Source organism: Seriola aureovittata, chromosome 3 (assembly GCF_021018895.1).
Source record: "Seriola aureovittata isolate HTS-2021-v1 ecotype China chromosome 3, ASM2101889v1, whole genome shotgun sequence".
Classification (NCBI taxonomy): Eukaryota; Metazoa; Chordata; class Actinopteri; order Carangiformes; family Carangidae; genus Seriola; species Seriola aureovittata.
In genome coordinates this window covers 28805471-28832108 of record NC_079366.1, presented here as the reverse complement: position 1 = coordinate 28832108, position 26638 = coordinate 28805471, and the positions used below count along the sequence as shown (strand labels likewise).

At 46.7% G+C, this 26638-nt stretch overlaps 2 protein-coding genes across 3 annotated transcripts; one reads left to right on the top strand and one right to left on the bottom strand.

Annotated features, from left to right (window-relative positions):
* Positions 1-1860: 1860 nt before the first annotated feature.
* Positions 1861-9863, bottom strand: dla (deltaA). The gene is made up of 11 exons (XM_056370937.1): positions 8163-9863; positions 7699-8001; positions 7355-7415; positions 6997-7254; positions 5793-5853; positions 5550-5680; positions 4701-4870; positions 4162-4378; positions 3276-4056; positions 3053-3161; positions 1861-2930 (listed from the first exon to the last, which is right to left on the bottom strand). Exons 1-11 carry the CDS (start codon positions 8229-8231, stop codon positions 2925-2927), a joined length of 2166 nt encoding a protein of 721 aa, XP_056226912.1. The 5' UTR covers positions 8232-9863; the 3' UTR covers positions 1861-2924.
* LOC130165899 (rho-related GTP-binding protein RhoU-like) lies at positions 5581-24611 on the top strand. Of its 2 annotated transcripts, XM_056371133.1 has the most exons (5): positions 5581-5715; positions 20122-21313; positions 21479-21537; positions 21666-21695; positions 23043-24611. In XM_056371133.1, the coding sequence occupies exons 2-5, from the start codon at positions 21043-21045 to the stop codon at positions 23529-23531; spliced, it is 849 nt and encodes a 282-aa protein (XP_056227108.1). In that variant the 5' UTR covers positions 5581-5715; positions 20122-21042; the 3' UTR covers positions 23532-24611. The 2 variants fall into 2 exon arrangements, with proteins under 2 accessions (XP_056227108.1, XP_056227109.1); XM_056371134.1 differs by lacking the exon at positions 21666-21695.
* Positions 24612-26638: the final 2027 nt, after the last annotated feature.

Below are 26638 nucleotides of genomic sequence, written 5' to 3'. Positions count from 1 at the left end.
AGCAGTACTGTAGTTTCTTTGTCTGCATTCATCACTCAACACAAAAGTCCTCTAAGACGCTCCTCTTATCTCTGCCATTTCTCCAACTCCCAACAAATTTATCAGGAGGACAATATATAAAAGCTGTATTTTCTTGAAGGCCCATAGATAATCTTTTTTTTATGTGTGTGTGTGTGTGTGTGTGTGTGTGTGTGTGTGTGTCCTGCAGCTTGAGCCTTTGAAGGTCTGGCTGGTTCGTGGCTGAACTCTGGCCAGAAGGCATCTGTTACTCAACAACATCTGTTCCTGTTACTCTCTTTCTCCCAGCATGCCGAGGGACACGCAGGCTCTCCCAAGGGTGGCCTTTTGTGTGCCCCATTGTCAATTCCATCATTGTCTGCTGAAGTCTGTTCCCATAATGCCACGGGGTTATAAACCCCAGCAGAGGCCAACTCTACCGGGCTGATGATTTACAGTTATTTGTGTCTAAACACAATCAGCGTCTTTGTGGGGCAATTAAGGAGGAAAACTGAGGGGGATTTAAAGAGGCGATAGTGAGGAACAGTGAAATGTAAATTCAGAAATGTAAAGTTTGTTTTTTTCCCTTTTCGCTTCATTCAGTTGCGACTTTTACTGCTGTGAAAAGAAAAAGAAAAAAAAGCTTTAGTTGCTTTAGTTTATTAGTCGTGGAGAAGCCACTAAAGACGTCTGTGGTGGAAACAGGAAGGGAGGAAAACCAAAAACCCAAAGTGCTGGATGTCCAGTAGGCGTTTCTCCACATTGATCTGAATTTTAGAGCCATGAATTACCTGACTTGTTCTTTAGGAGGAGAAATAGGAGTGGTAAATCTAGCGTAGGGACATTGTTTTTTATGAATAGGCCCCCTCTCTCGTCTCCAGGGAGACACTTTCAACTTCTGGCAGTAGCCAACAGTGTCGGCATAGAAAAGCCCACTATGGGGTCGCCAGGGGAAGACAACAGATGTTACTGATTAACTTTGCTCACGGACCCCGAAAGAAGTGTTTTTCAGAGCACTTGCAGATGGACAAAACAAAAGTTGGACGCAATTAAAATTTCACGTTTAGCAATATTTATTTGGAAAAATAGTCTTGGCTAATTCCTTCATTCAAAAATGGTAAAGGAGACGGTAACATAACAATTTGTACAGTACAATCCCTCTTAAATAACATTTTCTTAAAAAAAAGTCCCATTGACCTGAAGTGCCTTTGCAAATATCATCAATAAAAAAAGCAACTTAAATAATCATAACAAACAATCACAAATATACAATACAAAATAAAAATAACACAAAATCATTAAATTAACTTAAATTAAATCATAATTTTAAATCATAACTTTTTTCTTGTTTTTGTTTTTCTTTATTTTACAAAAGGACAATCTGTATCAAAAAGCAACATTTTTTTTTTTTTTAATTAAGACAAACTTTTAATGTCCCAATGAAAAAAAAAAAAAAGCTTTAGTTGCTTTAGTTTATTAGTCGTGGAGAAGCCACTAAAGACGTCTGTGGTGGAAACAGGAAGGGAGGAAAACCAAAAACCCAAAGTGCTGGATGTCCAGTAGGCGTTTCTCCACATTGATCTGAATTTTAGAGCCATGAATTACCTGACTTGTTCTTTAGGAGGAGAAATAGGAGTGGTAAATCTAGCGTAGGGACATTGTTTTTTATGAATAGGCCCCCTCTCTCGTCTCCAGGGAGACACTTTCAACTTCTGGCAGTAGCCAACAGTGTCGGCATAGAAAAGCCCACTATGGGGTCGCCAGGGGAAGACAACAGATGTTACTGATTAACTTTGCTCACGGACCCCGAAAGAAGTGTTTTTCAGAGCACTTGCAGATGGACAAAACAAAAGTTGGACGCAATTAAAATTTCACGTTTAGCAATATTTATTTGGAAAAATAGTCTTGGCTAATTCCTTCATTCAAAAATGGTAAAGGAGACGGTAACATAACAATTTGTACAGTACAATCCCTCTTAAATAACATTTTCTTAAAAAAAAGTCCCATTGACCTGAAGTGCCTTTGCAAATATCATCAATAAAAAAAGCAACTTAAATAATCATAACAAACAATCACAAATATACAATACAAAATAAAAATAACACAAAATCATTAAATTAACTTAAATTAAATCATAATTTTAAATCATAACTTTTTTCTTGTTTTTGTTTTTCTTTATTTTACAAAAGGACAATCTGTATCAAAAAGCAACATTTTTTTTTTTTTTTAATTAAGACAAACTTTTAATGTCCCAATGAAAAAAAAAAAAAGAAAGAAAGAAAAAAAAATGAACAATACTATGTCATAAATGGTTTGGAGGGCTTAGGGAAGAAAACGCACTTCAGTTAAACACAGTGATCAAGTATACATACAGTCTTCACAGGTGTAGTGATGGGTGCACAGCCCATGTGAACAGCCTCGTGAAGAACAGGCCAGTATGGCCAAACATCCACCGTTTGATGCAGTTCCTGCGCTCAGCAACGGCGTGTGGGTTAGAGAAAAGGCCTGGGTGCAAATGTTGCAAAAACTAAACTCGTAGCATCGCGTGTTACCGCTACATGACGGCGTTCCTTAATATTTCTTCTTTTTTTTTTTTTTTTTTTTACCCCCCTACTCCCCGATAAAAGGCAGAACAGAAAGCTAAGTGGCAGTTTACTTTTTAACCGTAAACCATTTTTAAAAAAAAATTTATTTTAAATTTTTAATTCTTTTTTTTAAAACCCCGCCAGTTCTTATCCCACAGGCCGCCGCTGCCTGCGCTTAGTTTCCAGTAGAGAACCAGCTCACTCTGAATATCAGTTAAACGTCTCAGTATCAGCAGCAGTCTCAAGGCGGGACACCTCCCCCTAGGGTTAGAGCAGCATCTGAAGGAGTATAAAAACTCTCCCATAGAGCAAATGAGCAACGGGCAGCCCATTGGTGGCTCGTTACACCTGCAGACACAGAGAGACACAAAGGGTCAGTGTTTGTCGGCCAAATGACCACAGAGAGAGAGAGAGAGAGAGATGTGCTTTTACACTGGAAAATGAACGAAAACATAAAACACAAGACTCACCTCAGTTGCAATTATACATTCGTCCTTCTCTTCCGACATCACAAACACAGATTTGTACTTTGTGTCCGCACATGCAGACATTTCTGGGGCTTTCTTTTCTGATGCATCGCTTCAGGGGAGAAAGAAAAACAGACGTCAGCTTTCGTCATTCACAGCCTCAATATCGGGGGGGGGGGGGGGGGGGTTGTTTTTACTTTTAAGATTTTCAATAAGAAACATTTACCATTTTAAACGTTTGCTGCGCTTCTCCTCAAACTCAAATGAGTCCAGGGACTGGCACTTGTCCTCGCAGGCTGCCTCCAGCATGGCCTCTTTAGCCGCCTGCTCGTAGTTGACCTCGTGTACAAGGTTGTAGTCTGCAGGCGGATGGCGGCTCTTGTAGCCGCTTCTCCCCGGTGAAGACCCTTCATCGGGGTCACTGCTGCAGAAGTCCATCTTCTTGTTGATATTTTTGACACCTGGCGTCGGCATCACGCTGACCGCCAGGTCCCTGTCGCTGCGGTGACAGTTGTTAGTGAGGTTGTTTATTGTCTCTCCCTCACCGGCGGTTTCTATTTGACCGCCACGCTGGACTTTTGACCGGAAAAATCCAACAAGTACGGCACACCCTGCCAGAAGCAGGAGCACCAGGGCCACGCCGGACCCAACAGCCATCCAGGGAACTTCTGTCCCGCGGATGGCGGCGTGCTCTGGCAGCAGGAACTGGCAGTTTCGGCCACCGTAGCCAGGAACGCACGCGCAGACGTAGCGGTTGTTTCTTTCGTGGCAGGTGGCACCGTTGTGGCAAGGGTTGTGTTCACAGCGGCTGATGGGTGAGCTACAGTTGCGGCCAGTGTATCCCGGCGGGCAGATGCAGGTGTAGCCGTCTGGACCCTCCTGGCACGTCCCACCGTTCTGGCAGGGGTACGTCGAACACTCGTCCCCAGTTCGGTCGCAGTTCATGCCGGTGAAACCGTCTGGACACTGGCACAAGTACGAGTTGACAAGATCCACACAGCGAGCACCTGAGAACAGCGAGGAAGAGACATATGAGTGTTTGATCCATCAGGGCTCAGAGAAACAAACGTACACCTCTGCGAGGCTCGACGCGCTCAGAGGGATTGTCTCACCGTTGGAGCAGGGGCCGGAGGTGCAGTGGTCAATCTTCTTCTCGCAGTTGAACCCTGCGTATCCTGTGGGGCACTGGCAGAAGTAGCCTCCCTCGGGGTTGTCGGCACAGCGGCCACCGTTGGAGCAGGGCCCGTCTGCACACGTCATGGCGCTCAGCTCGCAGTTGTTGCCATAGAAACCGTGAGGGCAAGTGCAGGTATATGTGTTTTCCAAATCCTGCGGGGAAAAAATAGAACAGGCTTGGCATCGAGATCTTTTCTTGCGACTGCAGCTGCTGCAGAGACTTGTACACGTTTGAATGTCAGCATTCTGGACTCGATAGATTTGCTGTGTGACGTTTTAAATTTGTGGAATCTCTTTTGGTTTAATGTGAAGTCTGGAGCGCAGAGAAACAGGGAAAGATGGACGAAAAGGAATAAAGGCATGTGACAAAAGGTGCCAAGCCACACAGAGAAACACAGCTGGCGCTGAGCCGCAGTCAACAGGACGTCTCTGTTCTTATTCCAAGTTGCTATAAGAAGACCAAAACAACACTCACAGTGCAGCTTCCTCCGTTGCGGCAGGGGTTTCCAGCGCATTCGTTGACCTGGATCTCACAGCTGGCCCCAGTGAAGCCGGGCCTGCAGGAACAGGTGTAGCTGCCCTGGCCAGTGTTGCTACAAGTGGCTCCATTCATGCAGGGCTTGTGGTGAGTGCAGTAGTTGAGATCTGGAAAGACACAGTTGCACATGTGGATTAGCCACAGCACAACACATGGCAGGACAACAGCAGCAGCGACAGAATGTCTTTGTGTCCTCTGGCACACTTGACTCTTTCTCTCCTTCCAGTGGTTTTTTTTTTTTTTGTCTCCTGTCCTTCTGTTTATCTGGAGACAGCTGCTGCTCTGTTGTTGTTTCTGTACCAGAGTGTTGATGCTTTTATTTTGGTGTCTTAGTAACCTTGTTTCCTCTCGCACATACGTCTCTTTACAAGCGTTTTACATTTACTGAAAAGTTTTCAATGCTGAAAGATCAGAAAGACTAAACTTCCATCCCCCATCTGTGTCTTCTCACTCAGCCGGGTTGTGGTAAGTTTAAGCTGGAAAACATTTGGTGATTTGCAGGTTAAGAAATGTGCAGGTGCCTTGGCCAAAACTGGGCTGAATTAATTTACTACATTAACTTACAAAAGACTACATTTCAATATGTAGTGAGAACCTGCTTCACATTAAAACAAAGCCACTGAAATGCTGCAGAAACGGGTTTTGTGCATCTGGAAAAACCAAATCTAGATCAGCTCTGATCCGGACGCCCAGGCTTCTTTCCACCTGCAAATCACCCCCCAATCATCTCTTTCTCAATTTCTGTCTTTCCCACTTTCCCGCCTTGAACAGGATGAATCTCCTCACCTTGGTTGCAGAACAGCCCCCCCCAACCCTCCTGACAGTTGCACTGCCACGGCTGCTGGCAGGTCCCGTGGAGGCAGCCCGGGTAGCGGATGCACTCGTCGCAGTAGCGGCCTTTGAATCCCACTCTGCACCTGTTGTTGTTGTCCAATTAGGAGAGAGAACGCCGGTCAGTCCACTCACATTACACTCGTGTGTCCCACTAATTAATTAATGCCTCGGTGAACTGGTAAGAGGAAAACTCACTTGCACTCTCCGGGTTTCTCGCAGAAGCCGTGCTCCTCGTCGCAGCCCGGCAGACAAATCGCTGCAGGGGAAGAGAAAGAAAACACTTTTATTTTTCGAGACTGAAGAACAACACAACTCATAAACACTGCGACTTGGGTTTGTGCTCTTGAAGAAATCAAACTTATCACCTACACCTTCCTAAAGTCATTAAAATAGGAGAAAGGAGTTGGGGGGAGGGGGCGGGTGGGGGCTCCCAAAGCCATTAGCTGTTACCTTAAACTCAATCTCCTTATCACCGTGGAAGAATTTTCTGCTTAACATAGTTCAGAGACAAAGGAGGGAGTGTGTGTGTGTGTGTGTGTGTGTGTGTGTGTAGCAGAGTGTGCGCGCACACACACACACACACACACACACACACACACACACACACACACACACACAGACCCCCTTAACCCACCCCACCACCCTCTTTTTTTTCTTCTTCGCTGCGGGTCAAAACTCTTTTATTCATTCTGTGCTCACACACACACACACACACACACACACACACACACACACACACACACACACACACACACACACACACACACACACTCCCCTTAATGTCTCGGATTGGGGCAGATAAGAGTGGACAGCTGGCGAGTGTGTTGCCAGTGCGCGACAGCTGCTCCATTGTCTCCTCTCTGCCGGCAGCTGCCCACTTCAAACAATACCTCCCCCGCCTCGGCCAATCAGCGCCCGGCCCACTCCGAGAGTAACGAATTGGAAGGTAGCATGTAAATTTATGGCACGCGTGAGATTATTCCCAAAAACTTTCCTTAGAATAAATCAAGTGGTCGTGTGTGTGTGTGTGTGTGTGTGTGTGTGTGTGTGTGTGTGTGTGTGTGTGTGTGTGTGTGTGTGTGTGTGTGTGTGTGTGTGAGATAGAGACAGAGAGGGAAAAGCAGGGAGGAGGAGGGTGCGTGTGGTGTTTACGCGCAAGTTGCCTTCTAACGGCACTCAGAGGATCTGATTATAACACATGAACTTTTTATATTTCACATTTCCTAAACTTACACAAAAAAATATTATCATAAATTGTCCTTTAATCTGTTTATATAAAGTTTAAATCGACTTTATGTTGTTTTATCTTTATGTCCCATTTAATTCTGCCTTACACTCTAACATTGTTCCAACACACTTGCACATGCTCCTCATAGAAAAACAAAGTCTCGTAACTCACGTTCAGTGCAGTACTGTCCCTTCCACCCGGCGTCGCACACAATCTCCCCGCGCTCTCCACAGGTGAAGTGTCCGAAGGCGTCATCTCTGGGCCGGCAGAACACCGAGCAGCCGTCCCCGTAGTAGTGCTCATCGCACACGAACCGGTACGAGTACTTGAGCTCCGTCCTGCCGCCGGTGTGCAGGTCCTGGGACCACTCCTCTCCCACCGTCAGATGCCTCTGGGTGGTCATGGTGCTGATAACACGGTCTGGGTTCTCTGAAGTGCGCGTGTGGAGGCAGAAGATGAGGGGTTAATGGGTGGGAAAGGTGCGTAAATGTGACAAAATTAGAAAAAGGGAAGGGTGTTTATTTCCTACCTGTGGAGAGGTCGTCTTTGGACTCGGTGTGTAATGCCTCAATGATCAGCGAGAAGGTCCCCTGGGAACACAAATGGCTTCATGAGACAGGTGGCCAGCGGAGATGCGGCGATAACATCAAGCAAAGGCCTGAGGCGATTGTGCCATACACTCAGTGTGCTGGATGCAAACTGCCTAACCCCATCCGCTGAAACTGAATACCTGTAAACTCTCTGTGCTCTCGCTCCTTAAGTTGTGGTTAGAAGTGGTGCCGCTGCGCGTTTTTACGCACGGATTTACCCTAAAGAAATGGCGCGATTTCGCTGCCTTTCATTTTCTACTGCGCTGACGTGAACTGTACTCACCGGCCACGTGAAGCCGAAGTTAATCCTGATGGGGTTAGTGAATGAACTCTCAGGGATGACCTCAGGGACCTGGAACGAGTTGGAGCCGAGGACGGGCGTCACGGCACCGCCGTAGGTGCACGGAGGCTCCGGAGAGGCGTTGGGCTGGTAGTGCTTGAGACAGATCCTGAAGAAGGTTTTACATTCGCACTGCTGCTGGAAGGACGAGGTCAGACCTCCTTTACAACAGTTCTTGTTGCCCTGTACTCCCTTCTTGTTTAGGAACTCCTGCAACTTCAGCTCAAAAACTCCCGAACAAAACCCCTGCGGAGGAAAGCAGCTTGTTATCATTAACCATACACACGGTGCCGCTTGTGTATGAGTGTGTTGTGGTAGCAGTGAGGGGAGGGAGGGAGAGGAGAGAGAGGGGGGTGGGGGGGGGTGATGGTTCATTGTTTGGAAGAAATAGAGATTCAATATCTTACCTGGCACAGCAACATGGACATGACGGCGAGAGTCAGCAGGATGACGCGCCCCATATTAAATAAATACATAATAAATAATAAATAAATAAAGTAAAAAGTCTCGGGGCTCGGCTGGTCCTCAGGGTGCCTCCTCCTGTTCAAACCCTCTGAGGAAGATGCATTGAGCACGTTTCTGTCGCCTCACGGGGGTTTTCTCATCAACTACTGCCGCTGTCAGCCGCGCCGCTCTCACTCATGTCCCGAGGAACAGGAAGAAAAAAAAAAAAGGATAAATCCCAAACCTTAAAAAAAAAATAAAACCACAAAACAAGATATGTGAAGTTTTGAAAGAGAAGTCCTCCAGTTCCGTTAGAAAGCGTTAATCCAGTGCGTAAAGAGGAAAAAAAAAAAAAAAAAAAAAAGATGGTTCCTTGTTTTGTTTGTTGAGAAAATGACAGATTTTAGGAAGTAGCTTTTCTTTTCTTTTTTCAGTGTGTGTGAAAGTCTTGGTCTAACCCAAGGACAGATTTGTCACTGGTCCAACATGCTTCCTTCTACTTCCCAATGTCTTTCCTCACTGTGAACTGTGCGTCTGTCTCCAGCCAAGGCCGCCTGCAGCCTGTTATATACGGCCTGACACATGCTATGGTAATAACATGCAAATGGTCACCCCCACCACCACCACCACCCCACCTCCCTCTCCGCCTCCCCCTCCTCCCCGACTTCACCTCCCAATCTGGCCCGGCTCTCCACAATGGGATCCCATGCAAGTGCCCCCCTAACAGCCTAAAGCAGCGCAGCACACACAGCGTTAATATCCCAGCCCAAAATGGAGATGTGTGAAAGTATCTCCGCTCGAAGGAAGAAGAAGAAGAACAAGAACAAGAACAAGAACAAGAAGTGAAACTTGATGAGAAAAGTGCGAGTCGCGCACGTGGAGGACAAAAAAAAAAGAAAACACGAACACATCCCACGTTTTTTAAAGCTGACACTATTTTTTTTCTATCGGGGTTATTAAAGTCACAGGTTAAATTGAGCATTGTTGAAGCTGGAGACTTCAAATTCACAGGATTTAAACGAAGTAAAATAAACTTTTTCTTGTTGCCTGGAGACCACAACCCCCCCCCCCCCTCCTGTACATTACACTCTGATTAAAGTGTTTCAGTCGAATGAGGAGCACGGTTAAACTCTCCTTTAAAGGTGGCACTGACGCAGAGAGTGAGGAGTGTAGCGGCTCCTGCAGATGCCACATCTCCTCCTGGCATGTGGAGGTTAATGACATGTGGTTGGACTGATCCCTCCAGCTGTTGCCTCACTGGACAAACTCCTTTGTTTTTAGGGCGTCTTAAGATGTTTTGGGTGAAGTGCCAGAAACACAGTGTGAAGTTGATTCAAAAAAAAAAAATCCCCCCCACCCCCCTTCCAAGAAAAGAGAGAAAACATGTTTCTTGGTCAAACCCTGACTCAGTTAATTGTTTACACCCCCTTCCTCCTGCTCCTCCTCCTCCTTCATCCCTCTTTCCTCCTCTGCACACACACCCTCAAAATTTTGTTATTTGTGGTTGTGGGAAGAATTTGATGCTTTGAATCGACTCAAAAGACTAAAGAAAACATTCCTTGGCAGAGCCGCGCGCGGTGAGGTAAACGACTGGAGGGGCTGGACTCCTGTTCTCCATTTTGCTCTCTCCTTCTTATTCTCTCAGCCAGAGATTGAAGGAAAAAAAAAAAGCGCGTGTACAGGCTATATGGGTGTGTGTGTGTGTGTGTGTGTGTGTGTGTGTAGGTAGGTGCGTGCGCACCGGAGTCGCTCGCGTGGCCAACATGAGGGGGAACTTTTGTTATTGTGTGTGTGGTGGAGGAATAAGTTTGCTCGACCACCCCACCCCCCACCCCCCCTCAGCTGTATGGTAATTCGGCCAGCACCTGCTCTCCCCTCAATAACAGCGTGCGCGCGCCTCCCTTAGCTGAGCGCGCGCCCACACGTCCCATACACAATACACTCTCTCTGGCCTCCCACCACACACACACACACACACACACACACACACACTTTTCACTTCACATCAAACAAACATAACCAGACAAATAGGTTCTTCTTCTTTTTCTTTAAATATTGACCAATTTCAACACAGCACGAGGGGGGTTATAAAATGCTTGGGGCCCATTTTTTAAGTCTTATTTTGTGTAAAGGTGTGCACGTGAATGCGCGCGCGTGGATGAATAAGGAGCACGAGGTGTGTGTGTGTGTGTGTGTGTGGTGGGTGGTTTCTTAATTAGGTCGTTCATTAGAAGTGTGATTTCTCTCTCTCTCTCTCTGAGGTCTTTACTATCGCGAGCTGCACTCGCGGGCCACCGTACCGTGTACATTGCGTCACTGTGTTCAGATATGCACATCACGGAGGCTGCTGTCTCTCCGGTGTCCGTTACCTGCCGCTGTGACCCCCCCCCCCCCATCCACACTGCGGCTGTCAGAAGACCCCCTCCCCCCTCACAAACACACACACTTCACCCACTCTACTACTACCCCCCCCCCCCACACACACACACACACAAAAAGTGACATGCTTTCCCTTTCTCATCCAAATTGCCTTCACTTCATATGTCACGTAACACGGCTGATGCGTCCGTATAGTTACTTATTACCTCTAATCAATGGCGGCAACAACCAAACAAAGTCCTTCTCCATTAATAAACCTGTCCATCTCTCCTTTCACACCGGGACATTTCTCAAACCGGACCCCGAGGCTGAACCGTGACCGTCACAATCGGCCTGTGATGGAGACAAGGAAATCAATTATAGTTTCACCCGCAGAGAAGACAGGCGTGTTTGGTCTGGGAGGAGGGAGGTTTGAAATGTTTCATAGCCACTAAAATTTCACATTTTGGTTCAAACTTCAACTACAAGACTCAAGTAAGTGAAGAATCTGCCTGTGAAATGAACTGAACCTTATTGATGCTGTGCCAGATTGATGTAACTCATGAGCAGGGCCTGATCGTGTTTAATTATCTCTGTGTTGACCACAAAACGTTTAACCAAAAAAATGTAATAAAGGCTATAATAAATATGACGCATATGAATCTGAACCAGAGCCCGGAGGAGAAGCTCAGAGGAATCGGATGAAATTGCTCTTGGACGAACTGAGGACTCAAACTCAACCAAAAACTCTGAAGCTGTGAAGCTGAAATAAAGACCCTGCCCACTCTGGACACAGTTGTGCCTGTACTTTGTGTCCCCTCTCCTCCTGGCCCAAAGATGCTGCTGGCTGAGCTCTGACTGTTTAACTAAAGTGCTACTGTAGGGGGCTGCTGTAGTTTAACTCCTGCCCACCAGTAGCTGCGCCAAACAAAAAAGGGTGACTCGGGGTCTGACTATTCATCCATTCTCTGCGCTTTAATTTCCATTGATTGTGAATGCAGGAGGGAGGGAGGGAGGGAGGAAGGGGGGGGGGGGTCTTCAGTGAAGGACCACGACACGCCTTCAGACGCGGACAGACCCTTACAAGCCATCTGCCACTGACTACCCCCCCCAACACATCCAGAAAACGACGTTTATTTCCCTGCTTCCCTCCCTCCCTCCCTCCCTCCTCCGGCCCGAAGCGCGCACGTCTCTATGCGCCTCTGTCCACCGGGCTCCGTCTACACTCAACTGGAAGCATGTTAAAGGACCTGTAACGGTATGGGCCCTCCGGGGCCATATGGCGAGGGGGAAGCCAGGAGGTTTTTTTTTTTTTTTTTGGTCCCCGAAGAGGAGACACCACATGGTCACTCGTGGGAACGTAAACACGGCGCGCATCACACGATATCGATCATATGAACTGGTGATTGGGGAGGGAGGAGGAGGAGGAGGAGGACGAGGGAGGGAGGGAGTGAGGATGCCACTGTGTGATGATCAATTGATTTTTTTTTTTACACTGATTCCTGATCAGTGCAGAAAATATTGACGCATCATCATCCGCAGTGAAAGCTTCCAGGCCGGTCGATGCGCAGCGAGTGGCGCCCATGGTGGTGCCAGGGTTGGAGGTTCCATTCCCTGAGTGATGCAGAAAGGGGGATGGCTGCCAGGGTTGGATGGAGTTGAGAGGAGGAGGAGGTGGAGGAGGAGGAGGAGGGGGGGGTCTTATAGAGGCCACCCGTGCTAAAATGTAGGCTGCTACTGAAAGACTCAAGGAAATGGCACATTTGAATCAGCACTTTCTCAGGAGAGAGACACTTTTACGCACGACTCCCCCCCGAGTCTGTAATGACGTTTACGCACAAAAACCTGTTTCCACGGTGATGAACAATGGCTATAGTAACCACACGGTGAATACAATGACTCAATAGTGAGTTCATGGTACAGAATTTCAGTTGAGAACCCAATTATAAATGAGTTTCCTGTCGGTTTCAATTCTTCATCTTTCGGCGACTCACGATCTAAGACCAGGACCTGGACCCGGACCGTCCCTCCGGGTCCGCTTCGCCCGCTTTACCTGCTGAGGCAGAGATCAACAGGCTCCCTTTGTGTCCAGATCAGATTACTGTGGCCAGCTGCTGGAAGAGGGGGCCACAGGCCAGATCCGCGGCTCCCCCAGGGCTCTTCAGGGGTTTCCGCGAGGCTCCCCGCGGCTTCCCACGGCTCCTGGAGGCTCCCGGTGCAGGCTGCCGTCTCATTTGCATACGCTGCTGTTACTGGAGACGTGCTGAGCTTAAGTTTATGGGAAGAGTGCCGCAGTAATTACGTGGGGGGCCCAGAGACGCGCCTGCAAGTGTGTGTGTGTGTGTGTGTGTGTGTGTGTGTGTGTGTGTGTGTGTGTGTGTGTGTGTGTGCGGAGACACTGGGGACCTAAAAAAGAAAAGAGGGGGAGGTAAAGAGGGGAGCTGTACGTGGCCGGTCGCGTGCCAATGTTTATGAAAACACATCTGCCGCGCACCCCGGGGTGACGCACCACAACATATGCGGGTCCCTATGAATAAAATCGATAATTCAACAACTGATACTGGAGCGCGCGACACGTTTACCCACAACAAATACTCAACAACCTGCCACGAGGACGAGAGGAGCTGAAGGGTTAAACAAACATCAACACACAACTTCATAAACACTGAGGTTAATAAAGGAGGGAAACTATTGATGAGGTCACATTAGGAATATTATGGGACTAATACAGTGATATTATCTGAGATTAAATAAAGTGGCTGTGAGCTCCATGTAAGTTTGTATAAAAATATCTTCCACATTTAAAAAGGTGCCATAAAATATGAAATTGTCTCTAAACTCTCAATATTTCTGTAACTCAGACTCATTAAAAACATCAAGAGGTGACAAATTAAAGCAGAAATCAGAGAGAATAACACATGTAGATATTTGCATGCAGGGGTGGTGATCATCATCATCATGTTCTGTGAATGTATAAAAATGCAGAAGACGCCTCGTTGATGTAGATTTTGGCTCAAGATGCCAAAAAAAAGAAAAAATGAAAAAGAAATAAATGAGAGCGTGGTGACTCACTGGATGGTGGGAAGAACATAGAAAATATAAAAACGGTGTTACAGTCTTCACAGTCATCAGATCGTCGATGCTCCGCCTTTTTGTTTGTTTCCTGGACTGAATTATCTCAACAGCTTGGACTTGGTTGTACCATTAAAACCTTGTGGAGACGTTCACGGTGCCCAGAGGATGAACCTTAATGAGTTTGGAGCCACTACGAGGTTCAGATTTGTTGGATGGATTCTCAGAAAGTTTAGTGCACACATCCATGTCCGACACTGGACGATCTCTTAAGCCGTTCATCTAATGACTAAAGACTAAATACCTGCCAAAACTCATGACATTAACTGTGCGTCATCGCATTTAGCTCGAAGCCCTGTGGCGCCGAAGTACAGCGTCTCAAGAGTCCGCAGCGAGTCTCCCTCTTCCTTTCATCCGTCGTCTATCTGATTTACAGGAAATCATCACTTGTGGCTTCAGGCTGTAAAATGTCAATCATTACATGATACACTGTTCCGCAGCACACTCTGTTTGTTGAGCGATTTTACTGAAGCGCAAATCAAACCCAATAAAACCATCCTCGTCTTCAACCGAGGACAAACATATTAAACACCTGTGATTACTGAGCATCTGATTGGCTTACAACCTGCTGCTATCACCACCTCCGTCAGATGTTTGTTTGGCTCCCATTAGTGATAAGGTGACAGGTGATAAGACCTGGCTGGCAACTGAAGATTGAAAGAAGGAGAAAATTAATGATTATTTTACAATTTAATTCATTGTTTAAGATATAAAACGTTCGTATCAAAAATTTCCAGAAGCCCACGAGGTGAAGGGGCAGGAAGACATCAATCAACCAATCAATCAATCAATCAATCAATCAATCTACAGCAAATGTTTTCTCTACAAATGACTTATAATCAAACCAGCTGATGATCTGCTGGGGGGGGCAAGGCAGCACCACACAACAACACGCCACTTCTCCCTCTTAACTCTTATTTTGTTCCATCTCAGCTTAATCACCAGTGTGAATGATGAGAGTAAATGGAGGACGTGTCCCCCCCCCCCCCCCCAACTCTCCCTCTCTATCTCTACAACCATGAGCATCTGCCCAGAAATGAACAGATGTAGGCACCTGCGTTGTGGGCCCACATATGCGCCCCCCCCCCTCTCCCCCCTCCGCCTCCATACACCCCCTTTCAACCTTCCATGGGACCCGGGAGCGGACCACAATGGGGGAGAGATCAGGGATGCAGTAACCAAATACTGCCTATCCCCCCAGGACACTTGCTCTGTTAGAGGCATTGTCACCAGTTATATCAAGTGGCTGCACCAAACAATCTGCTGTATGACTGCTCATTTGAGACATAACATAATTCAGAGGGACAGAGGGAGGGAGGGAGGGAGGGAGGGAGGAGGGGGGGGTGTACAGAGGTGGCTGCCTGGATAATTTCTATGGCTCCAATATGAAGTGGTGGGTGTTTTTAAACAAGTGGGCTCAGGTTTTCTTGCAGTTGGGCTTCGATTGAATTGAATCCAGTCTTGGGATAAGTGGCCGTTGGGTTCGTTTGGAGGGGTCCGGGGGGGTGGGAGGGTGGAGTGGGGGGTGGGGGGGTGGCAGGTGCTTGCTGGGGTAGGAGGATGAAAGAGATGCTTGTCGGAGCAGGGTGGGTACAAGACCAGGTTACACATAAAAAGCCTTGTTTTTGTTCGAGGAGAGCGGTCCGACAGCCCACCGGTAGAGCAGCGGTGGATAATGGCGCCATAATAGCCTCATGTCCCTATCTCTCAGCTGCCGCTGGACGACAGAGGATCCACACGCACCTGTTGTCGTCCCCCTATTGTGTCCAGCTAGCGTTAGCGTGCTACACCTCAGGAATGCTCCCCGTCTAAAGGCCTGCCTGATCGTCCCAGGAGAGAGCTTAGCCACGTTGGGATGAGGGGAGGGTGTCAGGAGTGTGTGTGGAGGACTTATGAGGTGGGGGGGGGGGGGACCAGCAGGGAAGCTTTAGAGGACAAGGCAAGGAGAAGGAGGGGAGGTGGAGGTGGGAGGAGAGGGAGGGTGCGTTCCTCCAAAGCCAGTGTCCTCTCTCCTCCTCTCCAGGGGCCTGTCCAGAGAGCCCTGTCCTAAATCACTGGCCCCAGGGGGAAGGCTCTCCTTTGTGAGGAGATGGCCCCTGCAAGCTGGGCCGCCAGCTGCCACTGCTGCAGCGTCATGCCCCCCCCACCTCCTCCTTCCCCACACACAACACACACAACACACACACCTCCTCCCAGTGTCCCCTCCACCTTCAGCACCATGACAATGCTCCCTGCGGCCGGGCCACAGGCCAGCAGAGCATTAAAAAGGACTTGGAGGAGACTCTTGAGAAAGGCCACGGCGGGGGAACACGTTTTTTGGACGAACATTGATGATGACAAACTCAGCGCAGGGTTACGGTGCGTGACACGGTAACCTGGACCAATCTCACCCCCACCCACCCTCCCGCCCTCCCAGCCTCCCCATCAGAGCCAAAGACCGAGAGAAAGAAAGGTCATAATTTCTGTGTGATGGTGCGTAACTTACCACAGTTTGCAGCTGAGATTCAGGACGACTGAAGACGTGAAGGTTCCCCTCAGTTCTTTGTGTTGACCTCGAACACGTACGATCTCTCTCTCTCTCTCTCGCTCTCTGATTTCCTCCGAGTCAGAAGGGATCTTAAGAGTTTTTCTTTCACTTTGCCGGCCGCACTCGTAAACATCGCTCTCTCGACTTCAACCTTCAGACTCAAACCATAAAACTAGTCAAAGTTCGACGCTGATACCGGCCTTATCAAGTCAAACGCAGTTTGTTGAACCCTTTAACATCCACCTCCATCGGTTCAGGTGTGTCTCAGTAAGAGAGCTTCACACACGTCAGTCCAATAGGTGTTTCATCGCGTTGAGTTCGGGGCCTGTTCAGTATTTTTTTATATGCGTCACAGAGCATGATAGTTTGTTTTCTTAAATTGTATGTATTTCATCATGAGATTCAATCATCACATGACGGCCTCTGATGACGCTGCGTTCATGTCATGTCAGATTACTGTAATTACCAGTTTCCCGACTTGTAAATAGTATTTACATCAAAACTTGAGTCGTAATTGTGACGCAGCGCGACAGAAAATGAAAACAAACATGGACGCCTCGCACCGGTCAGAGTCAGTGGTCCTAATGTGGAGCATGCACAGGATATTTTAACCCTCTCATGACCGAATCTACCATCACACCGCCGCCTAACACTCAGGAGGAATCTCTAATCGCTGGGTTTAAAAGCGTCACCGATCGCCACTTTGTTTATTTGAGGCGAGAAGTTTCAGTTGCACCTGATGAGCCGTGCTGCCTCACCAGACGAGACTGCTGCCGCTTCAACAAACTGACACTGACACAAATCTCATCCCCCACCACCACCGCCGCCGCCACCACCGCCGCAGCTCTGTAGGAGGATTTTCCCATCCATTGCTAAGGGAGGCGTTCTCCATTGTGCAGCTTCTAATGATGATTGTAATGATGGCTTGTCCATCTTTGATAAGAAGCAGCACGCCCCTCATTAAAGGGCCCGGGGCCCCGGTTCTCATGGCTGCCGGTCCTTCCCCCGGAGTCGGACAGCAGGCGAGGGGAGGCGAGACGACACCCGTGGCACACGCCTGTTGACCGAGCCACAAAGCAAAAGCGTGTGACACTCGCCCCACCCCCGCCGCTCCCATTGTCCTCCCCATGAGTCCCACAGACAAGACCAATCCTGTTACCCTCCCTCCCCTCTCACCCTTCTCCCTCCCCCCGCGACCACCAAAACCACAACACACTCATATTGCTGCCAAACACACACACACACACACACACACACACACACACACATACCCCTTCATCCTTTTGCTCTCTCCCTCACAATCAATTTTACCAATCAGCTGATCTCTCTCTCTCTCTCTCTTTCTCACACATCCACCAGGTTCCCCTCTCCCCCTTCTCCCGCCCTCACCAAACCCCCCCCCATCATCAGCTGCTATGTAAGGTTGAAATCCATCATTGTGTGTAAAGAAGGTGCTCATGCACGCTGCACAGCCATTACCATACACACACACTTAGTGGGGTGTATTTTTGAGGAGGGGGGTGGCGGCCTGATTGGTCCAGCAGGTTTAGGGTGAGGTAGGGTGGAGGGGGAGGGGGGTGGGGGGTGGGGGGGCTCTAATTCACTGATTCACATGCAGACAGTATTTCTTGGTGGTGCTGGAGGAGGGTGTGGCAGGTGGGTGGGGTCTGGGTTTTAGGGATGCTGGATGGTGGTGCTGATGGTCGTGGGACGGAGGAGAGAAGAGGAGGAGGAGGAAGGGGGGAGGCATGGGGTGATGGGGAGGGAGGGGAGGGGGGTTGCAGCGGCTGCTGGGGTCAGGCCTGTGTGTCCTGGGAAAGTTGGGTTCTCCATTTAAATCTGCACATGTTGCGGCCTTCTGGTGGCTGCGTGAATGCGCACGGTGACAGATGGCCCCGGCCCATAACTATAGAGTCCGAGCAGCCCGGTCCCCCGGGGGAGAGAGAGAGAGAGAGAGAGAGAGAGAGAGAGAGAGAGAGAGAGAGAGAGAGAGAGGGAGAGAGAGAGAGAGGGAAAGAGAGAGAGGGTGCAGGGGAAGAAGAGAATGTAGCGCTCAGCTGATCCCATCAAAAAGAGAGATGAGGGAAGGAGGAAAGGCGGGAGGGGGGTGGAGGAAGGGGATGACAGTGTGCGTTTGTGTGTTTGTATATATATATATGTGTGTGTGTGTGTGCAAATTATAACGGGGGAGGGGCGGGTCCTTAATCCCAAACTCTAAATTGAGTTAATGTATTTGCCTGGTCTGCAAACTCCAAAAGGAGGCCCAGGGTCCCCAAAGATCCTGATTAGGTGTCTAGTTTATCAGATGTTGGAGGGGGGGGGGGGGCTGTTTGTACATGAGTAGAATAGCAGCTTTGTATGTTGTGTGTGTGTGTGTGTGTGTGTGTGTTGACAGGGTTATGGGTTTCTGGGTCTGGTGCCAGCTCCTGGTGCAGGGCCGCTCCATGTCTCCATTCACAGAGTTGGTGGATCTCTGTTGTTTTTCACTGACTCCTGGTTAATCCTGTTAAGCAGTGATGTCAGCGCCTGGTTAAAGATTATTTTTAGCAGATTTGCGGCGCCGAGGAGCCGAGAGACGTCTGTCTGTATGACGACCAACTTCAGTCTCTGGACTTTTCTTTTTTTTCTTCTCGTCCTCGTGTTTCACTGAGCGTTTAAGATTGAGGGTTTTGATTTCCTGCAGTTTAAGATGAACAAGGACATTTTCTCACTCACCTCTGCTGGCATCCGGCCGTGCAGATGAGTTTGGTTTAAGAGGGAAGAGACTCCTGGAACCTGGAAATGAACAGAATTGACTTAGTGGTGAAATAATGAAGGATTTTCTTCAAACTGATCAAATAATCAAACTGGAACAAAATGAATCTTTGCGGGTCGAACGGCAGAAACAGTTGCTGTCACTTGTTCTGCTGCTTCCACTGAGTGTGACTTGTTTCTGTGGCTTTTCTTGCATGAACAGAGTCAGACACACAAAAACAATATCAAGAGAAATAAATGACGCACAAATAAACATAAAATAAAGTTAAAGGAAAGAACGTGTGCAAAGACAAAAGGTAAAACAAAAAAAAAAGAAAATACTGAATCTTAAGATGAGAAGGATGTTTGGATATTTGTGTGGACACATGGGGAGTTACACACACTGGGGCGGCTGTGCATGTGTGTGTGTGTGTGTGTGTGTGTGTGTGTGCGTGTGCATATGGTGGTAGTGAAACCACACACACACACACAGTGCTGCTTTCCTGCCATGTTGTCGCTCTGCAGCCTCCTGGAGAAGTGGAGACACATGAAGAGAGCAGATGGGTTTTTTTTTTTGGTTTTTGGTTTTGCTCATCGTCTGTGATGAGACATAAAAACAAAACGAGGTTAGTTTAATGTCTCAGGTCGTTAACAGCCTCTTAACATAGAATCAATCACAGTCTTCATTGGTTACTAATGTTCCTGTCTCACAGCTAAACACAAACTTGTATCTGAAAATTAAATTCTATATATTTTATATCGTATAAATATCTAAAGTAATTCTTTGTTTAAAAGGCAAATGAACCTCATGTGGAGGATGTCTGCAGGAGCTGCTAACGGTCAAATAATCTGTCCAGTAATCAATAATCTGTCTCCAGAGCCAGAGAAGAAGAAAAAAGGTCTGAAGCTATTTGCGCCTGTGTCGGCCCTCAGACTCCAGGTCACTTCACCTGCTAAATAAAATTCCTTCGCACGTCAGAGACTGTTTCAACTATAATCTAACGTCTGAATGTTCCTCGTGCGCCTCCTGCACGGCGAGGATCACAAAAACAAAAAAAACCCCACCAGGGGCAGAAAAGATTTATTTTCCTGCCCCCCCCCCCCCCCCCCCCCCCCCCGTGTGTTTACTGCAGCCTCCTCTGTCCTCTTTTGATGTTTTAATCTGTTTTCAGCTCCGGGCTCTTTATCTCTCTCACTGTGGAGGCTCTGCTGTTTATCTGCTGGTGACAGTGATGAGAAATGATGATTCATGCTGCATCCACTCCTGCATCCTCGGCTCAACGACTTTCACCACTAGGGGGCGCCAGTCCGCCACGTCTCCTCACCATATCTCGCTATAAACAACCTGCTGGTCTATTGAATGGATGTTATAAGACATGAGTAATGAGTCAGAATGAGAAATAAGAAGCTAAACAGTTTATTTATATGATGCTCTAATGGATTCTTTCATTTATTTGTCATTTATTCTGATTTATTCTGCAGGATTGTGACCCAGGCTCCATCTGAGAAGTTGTTTTTTTTATGGTTTATTATAATTTATTGGACAAACAAAAGTTGATATTGAGCTGCACTGTATGTAATCACTGCCATTGGTTTCTGTGATGTTACAATTGGAGATTTAAATGAACCAGTTTAATTAATGCAGAAAAAAGACTCAATAACTATATGAATTAACAATAAATATGAAAGTTTGGAGTTTCATTTGCATCTCGTAATTGGCTAAAGAGGGAGACATGCTGTATATATCGGATAAAGGTTTTCTGAGAGCTTAGTTCATTTCACTTGGAAAGCTCTGGAGCTTCATATGGCGCGCTGCGGGGTAAGCCTCTTAGGAATCACGACCACAGCAGATGCAGGGAGAATGCCAATCAGGAGCTCCCGCTGAGCGGAGAAACCCGACGGCTGTGCCACTGTGCGCGTCCAATCTCCGCCACGGTTCGCACACGACAAGACACTTCGACGTCGTCTGGCGCTTTACAGTTTTGCAGTAAACATCCCAAACTGGTCCGTGGAGGATGGAGCGCGCGGAGAGTCTCCAGCGACTCTGATCGGTGAGGCGACTAAAACAAATACTCCCCCGAAGGTGAAAAACCATGCTGCCTCAGGAAGTCGGGAAGCAGAAGCCCCGCCGTGTGTCGGACCCGGTGTGCGGAGGAGACTTCCCCCCGGTCCCGCCGCGGCGCTTAAAGAACCGGGACTTCCCGCTGAGCGTGAAGCGCCGGAGGTCCGGTTCCGCACCTGAGCGCAAGGTGAACTGCGTCCTGGTTGGAGACGGGGCGGTGGGAAAGACCAGCCTCATCGTCAGCTACACCACCAACGGATACCCGACAGAATACGTTCCCACAGCGTTTGACAACTTTACCGGTAACGTGTCTTTTCTACGTAGCTGTTACGCACAGATTTTTACGCACACCTGAAATGAAATTCCTTTATATCTAGTTTGGTTTTCTTTTAGTCAGTCATGTGCCACGTTTTACTGTGATTAAGCTCTTACAAGACAATCAATACACTGTCTGTTGACTTCCTCAGTGATGGTTGTGGTGGACGGGAAACCAGTGAGACTGCAGCTGTGTGACATGGCCGGACAGGTGAGCTGCACCTTCCCAACCTCAGGGCATCAACGTGATCATAGAGTAAACCTTTAACACACCTGAACACGTGACCTCTGTAAACGTGCATTTACACATTTCTCTGTCGCCCTGCTCTGTCCCGACAGAAATGGGGGCTGGTCGATGGATCGATCAATGTAAGTGATCAGTGATCAATAAGCGTTTGTCAGTAACCGGTCTTACACCTCGCTGTGTTTGTGTTGGTCAGCCGGCTTTTAGACGTAGACTGAAATCCCCTCAGACCCCTTTAGTTTGAGTTGACTACGGTCCCATCAGCCCCGTTACTCCACAGTCAACTTCTGCCCCCTGCAGGAAGACAGTGAGCTCACCCCCCCTCTGTCACCCTGTGCTCCATCGCCCTCTTTTGGTTCATTGTCAACAACTTGTCACCCCTCATCCCAACTCTTCTGTTTGAAGCTAAGAGATGAAAAACATCCATCAACTCTTCTTCTGCGTGATGAAGTCGAGTTAAAGCGTCGAGTCATCCCAAACACAGAGTCCCTGTAAACAGTTTTTATTGGGACTATTTCTTTAGTTTATTTACTAAAAATAATTCCCAGAAACAAAGAGACACCTGGGCAGATTAAACTAAACCTCTCAGCACCGCCGGACGCAACCAGTGAGACTTCTGGGTGATTTGTTTTTAAAAACAGAACAACAAATAAAAGTCTGACGTGGTGAATTCTTTAGCGGAAAACATTTCAATTCTCTGTTGTTTCACCACATAAACTTGTCAACCGTGAAACAGGCGCTAATTTGAATAATTCAGAGCATAAATACACACAGTTTTAAATGTGTAAATCAGTTTAGATCTGCAGGTACGGGAAAACTGTGCATTAAAGCCTAGATTGATTCTGAACATCCAAGGCCTCTTATAAATTTGAATGTTTTAGATTTTTATATTTGTGAAAAAAGTTAAAAGTTTTTCACAGTTTTTCTCTGTGATGAGCAGGTAAGACCAGATGAATCTAGGTATAGATCAAAACCCACCTTCATCCATCAAACCAAGTCTACACTAGTTTTAAATTTAGTGTTTTAAAAACAGATTTGTGGACAATTTAAAAAAAAAAAAGAGTGAATCTTAAGCAAAGAAAACAAAAATGTGTGATGTTGCCATTAGATTTATCTTAAAGTAATGAAGGGGTCTGATATTTGAAAGATAAGATTGGCAAATATTCTATATTTTTACTTTAAGTACTCACTAGAGCTTTTTCCTGCTGTTAGAGAAAGTTTGACCGGCTGTTTAGGGAGATGACGGCGTTTTTAAAGAAACAAAACTATATATTTGTGACCCGTTTTTCAAGAGTAACGCCCTGAGTACGAATGGACTGACCACAGAGGATGTAGGGAAGTCTGAAAGGATTGAGAGAAGGACTAACACGTTAATTTCTGGTCTTCTTCATGGGATTGGTTGACAGTAGGGAACACAGAGTGACACCAGTGTCCGCGCTGAGTCTAACCTGACGTTTCTTTGCTTCATGAAGGACGAGCTGGAGCGCCTCCGGCCGCTTTGCTACAAGAACGCAGACGTCTTCCTCCTCTGCTACAGCGTGGTCCGGCCCTGCTCCTTCCGTAACCTGATCGATAGGTGGGTCCCGGAGATCCGTCAGCACTGTCCCGGCGCCCCCTTGATCCTGGTTGGCACCCAGCTGGACCTGAAGGAGGATGTCCAGGTGCTGATTCACCTGGCAAAGAACCAGGAGCGGCCGGTGGACACCGAGGAGGGCCAGCGGCTCGCCCAGGAGATCGGAGCGGCGAGCTTCGCAGAGTGCTCGGCGCTCACCCAGAAGAACCTGAAGGACGCTTTTGATTCGGCCATCTTGGCCAGCATCCAGCTGACAGACACTAGCAGCGTCCAGCAGCAGAGGCTGACTCTGAAGAGGAAGACGCCAGACAAGATCAAGAGCCTCTCGGAAACCTGGTGGAGGAAGATCAACTGCCTGATGGGAGAGCAGAGCTGTGAATTCAAGTGACCGACGGCATCATCACAAACATGGGTCAGATAACGTTTGCAGATACTTCGATTTGGTTTTCACCTGCTGAGAGACGGTGCAGGGTGGGTGGGCAGGTACGTAACGCAAAAGGTTTTCAGTTCAGATTCCCTCCCACACTCTAGTGCAGCAGACAAGCTCGAAGGTTATTGAGCATCTTATGACTAAAGGAGGAAACTTTCTCCATGTTTCAATAAACCGCAGATGTGACCTCCGGGACGGGGCGGAGCCTCCTGGAGTAATGAGTGTGGTCCAGACCAAACTAGCATGCTAGCTTCTGATTAGCGTGTTCGCTAATGTGTTAGCTTGTCATGTAGTTACATAGAACACACAGCAGAAGATGTCATGCAAAAATGCAATGTAGGTTTGTTGAGTTATGGGAAATGTAGTACCCAGAGATCTTTGAGCCCAGCACATACTAGGGACTAAAATCGAGGACGTCTCTGCCTCTGCTGCATCGATTTTTTCTTTCCATCTTTATTTAAGTACGATACTTAAATTGCTGAAGACTAATACTGTTGAGTGTGTAAAGCCACTGAAAAGAAATCAGTGCGGTGTGATATTCAATAAGGTACCATGCAGAATTTAAACACACTTCCTGATAGTCCTGCATGTAGTCCTGGTTCGCACATGAAATTAACTTCACACTGATCTTGTTAGAGTTGCATCTTTCTACCTCATCCCCCTCGATTTCTTTTTTACTTTGTTTTTTATAAACACATATAAAGGAAGCGTTACATGTGCGCATCTTTTCGCTTCCTGACCCGATTCTTTTCCAAGCGTTTTCCTGATGCTGTTAACCCCACCCACCTGAGGCTCACCGCAGATTAAAACCAACACCACAAACGTTACTGGACCCACGTTTGTCTCGATAAAGATCTTGACTCAGTTTGTAATTTTTACACCCCAACATTACTCGTACTTTGTTTGACTAGTTTGTAGGTAATTAATGTATTTCTATATGTATTTATTTATCATTATTATTATATTGTGATCATTCACCTTGCCATCACTGATCATGGAAGAATGTTCAGAAGCCTTGATTAAAGTTGTCAAAAGGAATGTCTCGGGCTCATCACTTGCAGGTAAATCAAATGTCAAACGACGTTTCAGTCAGTGTGAAATAGGGGACGTGACTGTGCAAACCTTCAGTGCACTCGTCCCCACAATTTCTGCCCTTCATCCATCACTGTATGAACACAGGACGTCGGCTCTGGGATCCTCCTGACCAGCAGCACAGACATTCATCTTCACCTAAAAAAAATAAATATAAATAAATAAATCAGATTTGGAGTGAGGCAGTCAGAGGAAAAGCCTGTACAGGAGGAATTGCTCATAATCTCTTGGTAAGCTAAAGATCAGTTTGCTCGGCTTTCCTCTCTGATTCGGTCGGACTGGTGGAGGCTCCTCTGGTCGCAGCCTCGACTAATAGGAGCAGACAGGACCACCTGGACTGGATTAGACCAGCATATGGAGCCTGATTCTCTCCCCAAGGAGGCATCACACCTTGAAGAGCAGGAGAGGCAGATTCCTCCCCCCTCGGGGATTTATCTGGTTCTTATGCGAAACCAGGAAGTAAGGAAAACTTATTTATAGCCCATCACAAACTGAGGTTACAAATGACCTCATGAGGGACTCACATACATTCACTAGAGATTTACTCTGACCCTGAATCTGTATCCTGTACAGACTGTAAAGCCCCTTGATGCACATGTGTAATTTGTGATATTGGGCCATATAAATCTATTCTGACTTGACCTTAACCTTGACCCTAAAATACCCCAGTTTGAACCCTGTGACTGATACAAACTGTATTCACCACAACACAATTAATACATTTTTAAAACACAAACAAACAAACAAATAAAAAAATTAAAACTGTTTAACCCCAGTGATTAAGCTGAAAACAAATGTGTTTTGGAAGAAGAAGAACTTCACTAAACTAATAATTTTAATTTTAATAATAACTTAATAATTAGTCTAATAATAAATATAATTGTGTTCCTAATATATATTACAGGATGTCTCATGAGAACTGTAATTCAAATACAAAATATAGTTTGGCATTAAACAAACAGGTAATTGTGATTATAAAGTAATGATAAAACATTATTGAGAAAATGAATTAATGGCAAATAATAATAGTTAATATAGTGGAATAATTTAAATATGACACATTTTAAATAAAAATGAACTAATGTGAAATTATTTATCATACTGTTATAAAGATCAAAAATGTTGATGAATCCCGATAATGAAATTAAGGGTATTTAGTATTTTTATTCTTCATCATTTTAATTTCCTTAATTTTACGTCATTTATAACCGACCTGTGTCGTGTTCAGCCGCAGCCTGTGCACAGACATGCCGGGACAGGAGGGTTATGTTTAACAGGTGGCCTGATTCCACCTGGCCTACATTCACCACAACAGACACACAGACAGCTTGAGAGATTTTACAGACAGGTGTGGTTACTTCTCTTGACATCTGGTGACGGCCGCTGATCACCTGCGCACCTCCAGTCACCGAAGGAGTGTTTATATTTTACACAGCAGATACAAACTACTACCTACTACTACGTCAACTGCATGAATTAAATGTCATTTCTGCCCTTTGCGATTGTAAATCGCATTAAGGAAGACTGAAGGAATCAGGTTGTTTTATCTGCCACATGAAGTTTTACCACTAAAGCTGATTCAGAACAGGCAGAGTTGCCACATTTAAAATGTAACACTCATTTCACACCAAAACTGTGTGATGGTGCAAAAACTTTGCTTTGTCTTTAATTAAATAATTAAATAATTAAATTAAAACTCGTCTTGGTCTGAAGGTGGCACCAGAGGAAAGATTTGATGTTTTTAAAGTGGCTGATTCAGGATTCAGCTGGTCATGGTTAAGCTCTACACTGCCAGACTTCCAGAGTGACGTTAGCCCTGCGTAATTATTGATTTGAATCAGGAGAGTATGTTCTGTCCTTGAATACATCTAGATATATAAATAAAAATTAAATATACAGTCCTTGATTTTGATAATAAATATAATTCCAAAAATGTCACAGCTCATTCAGTTATTCGTTCATCCTCTGCCATT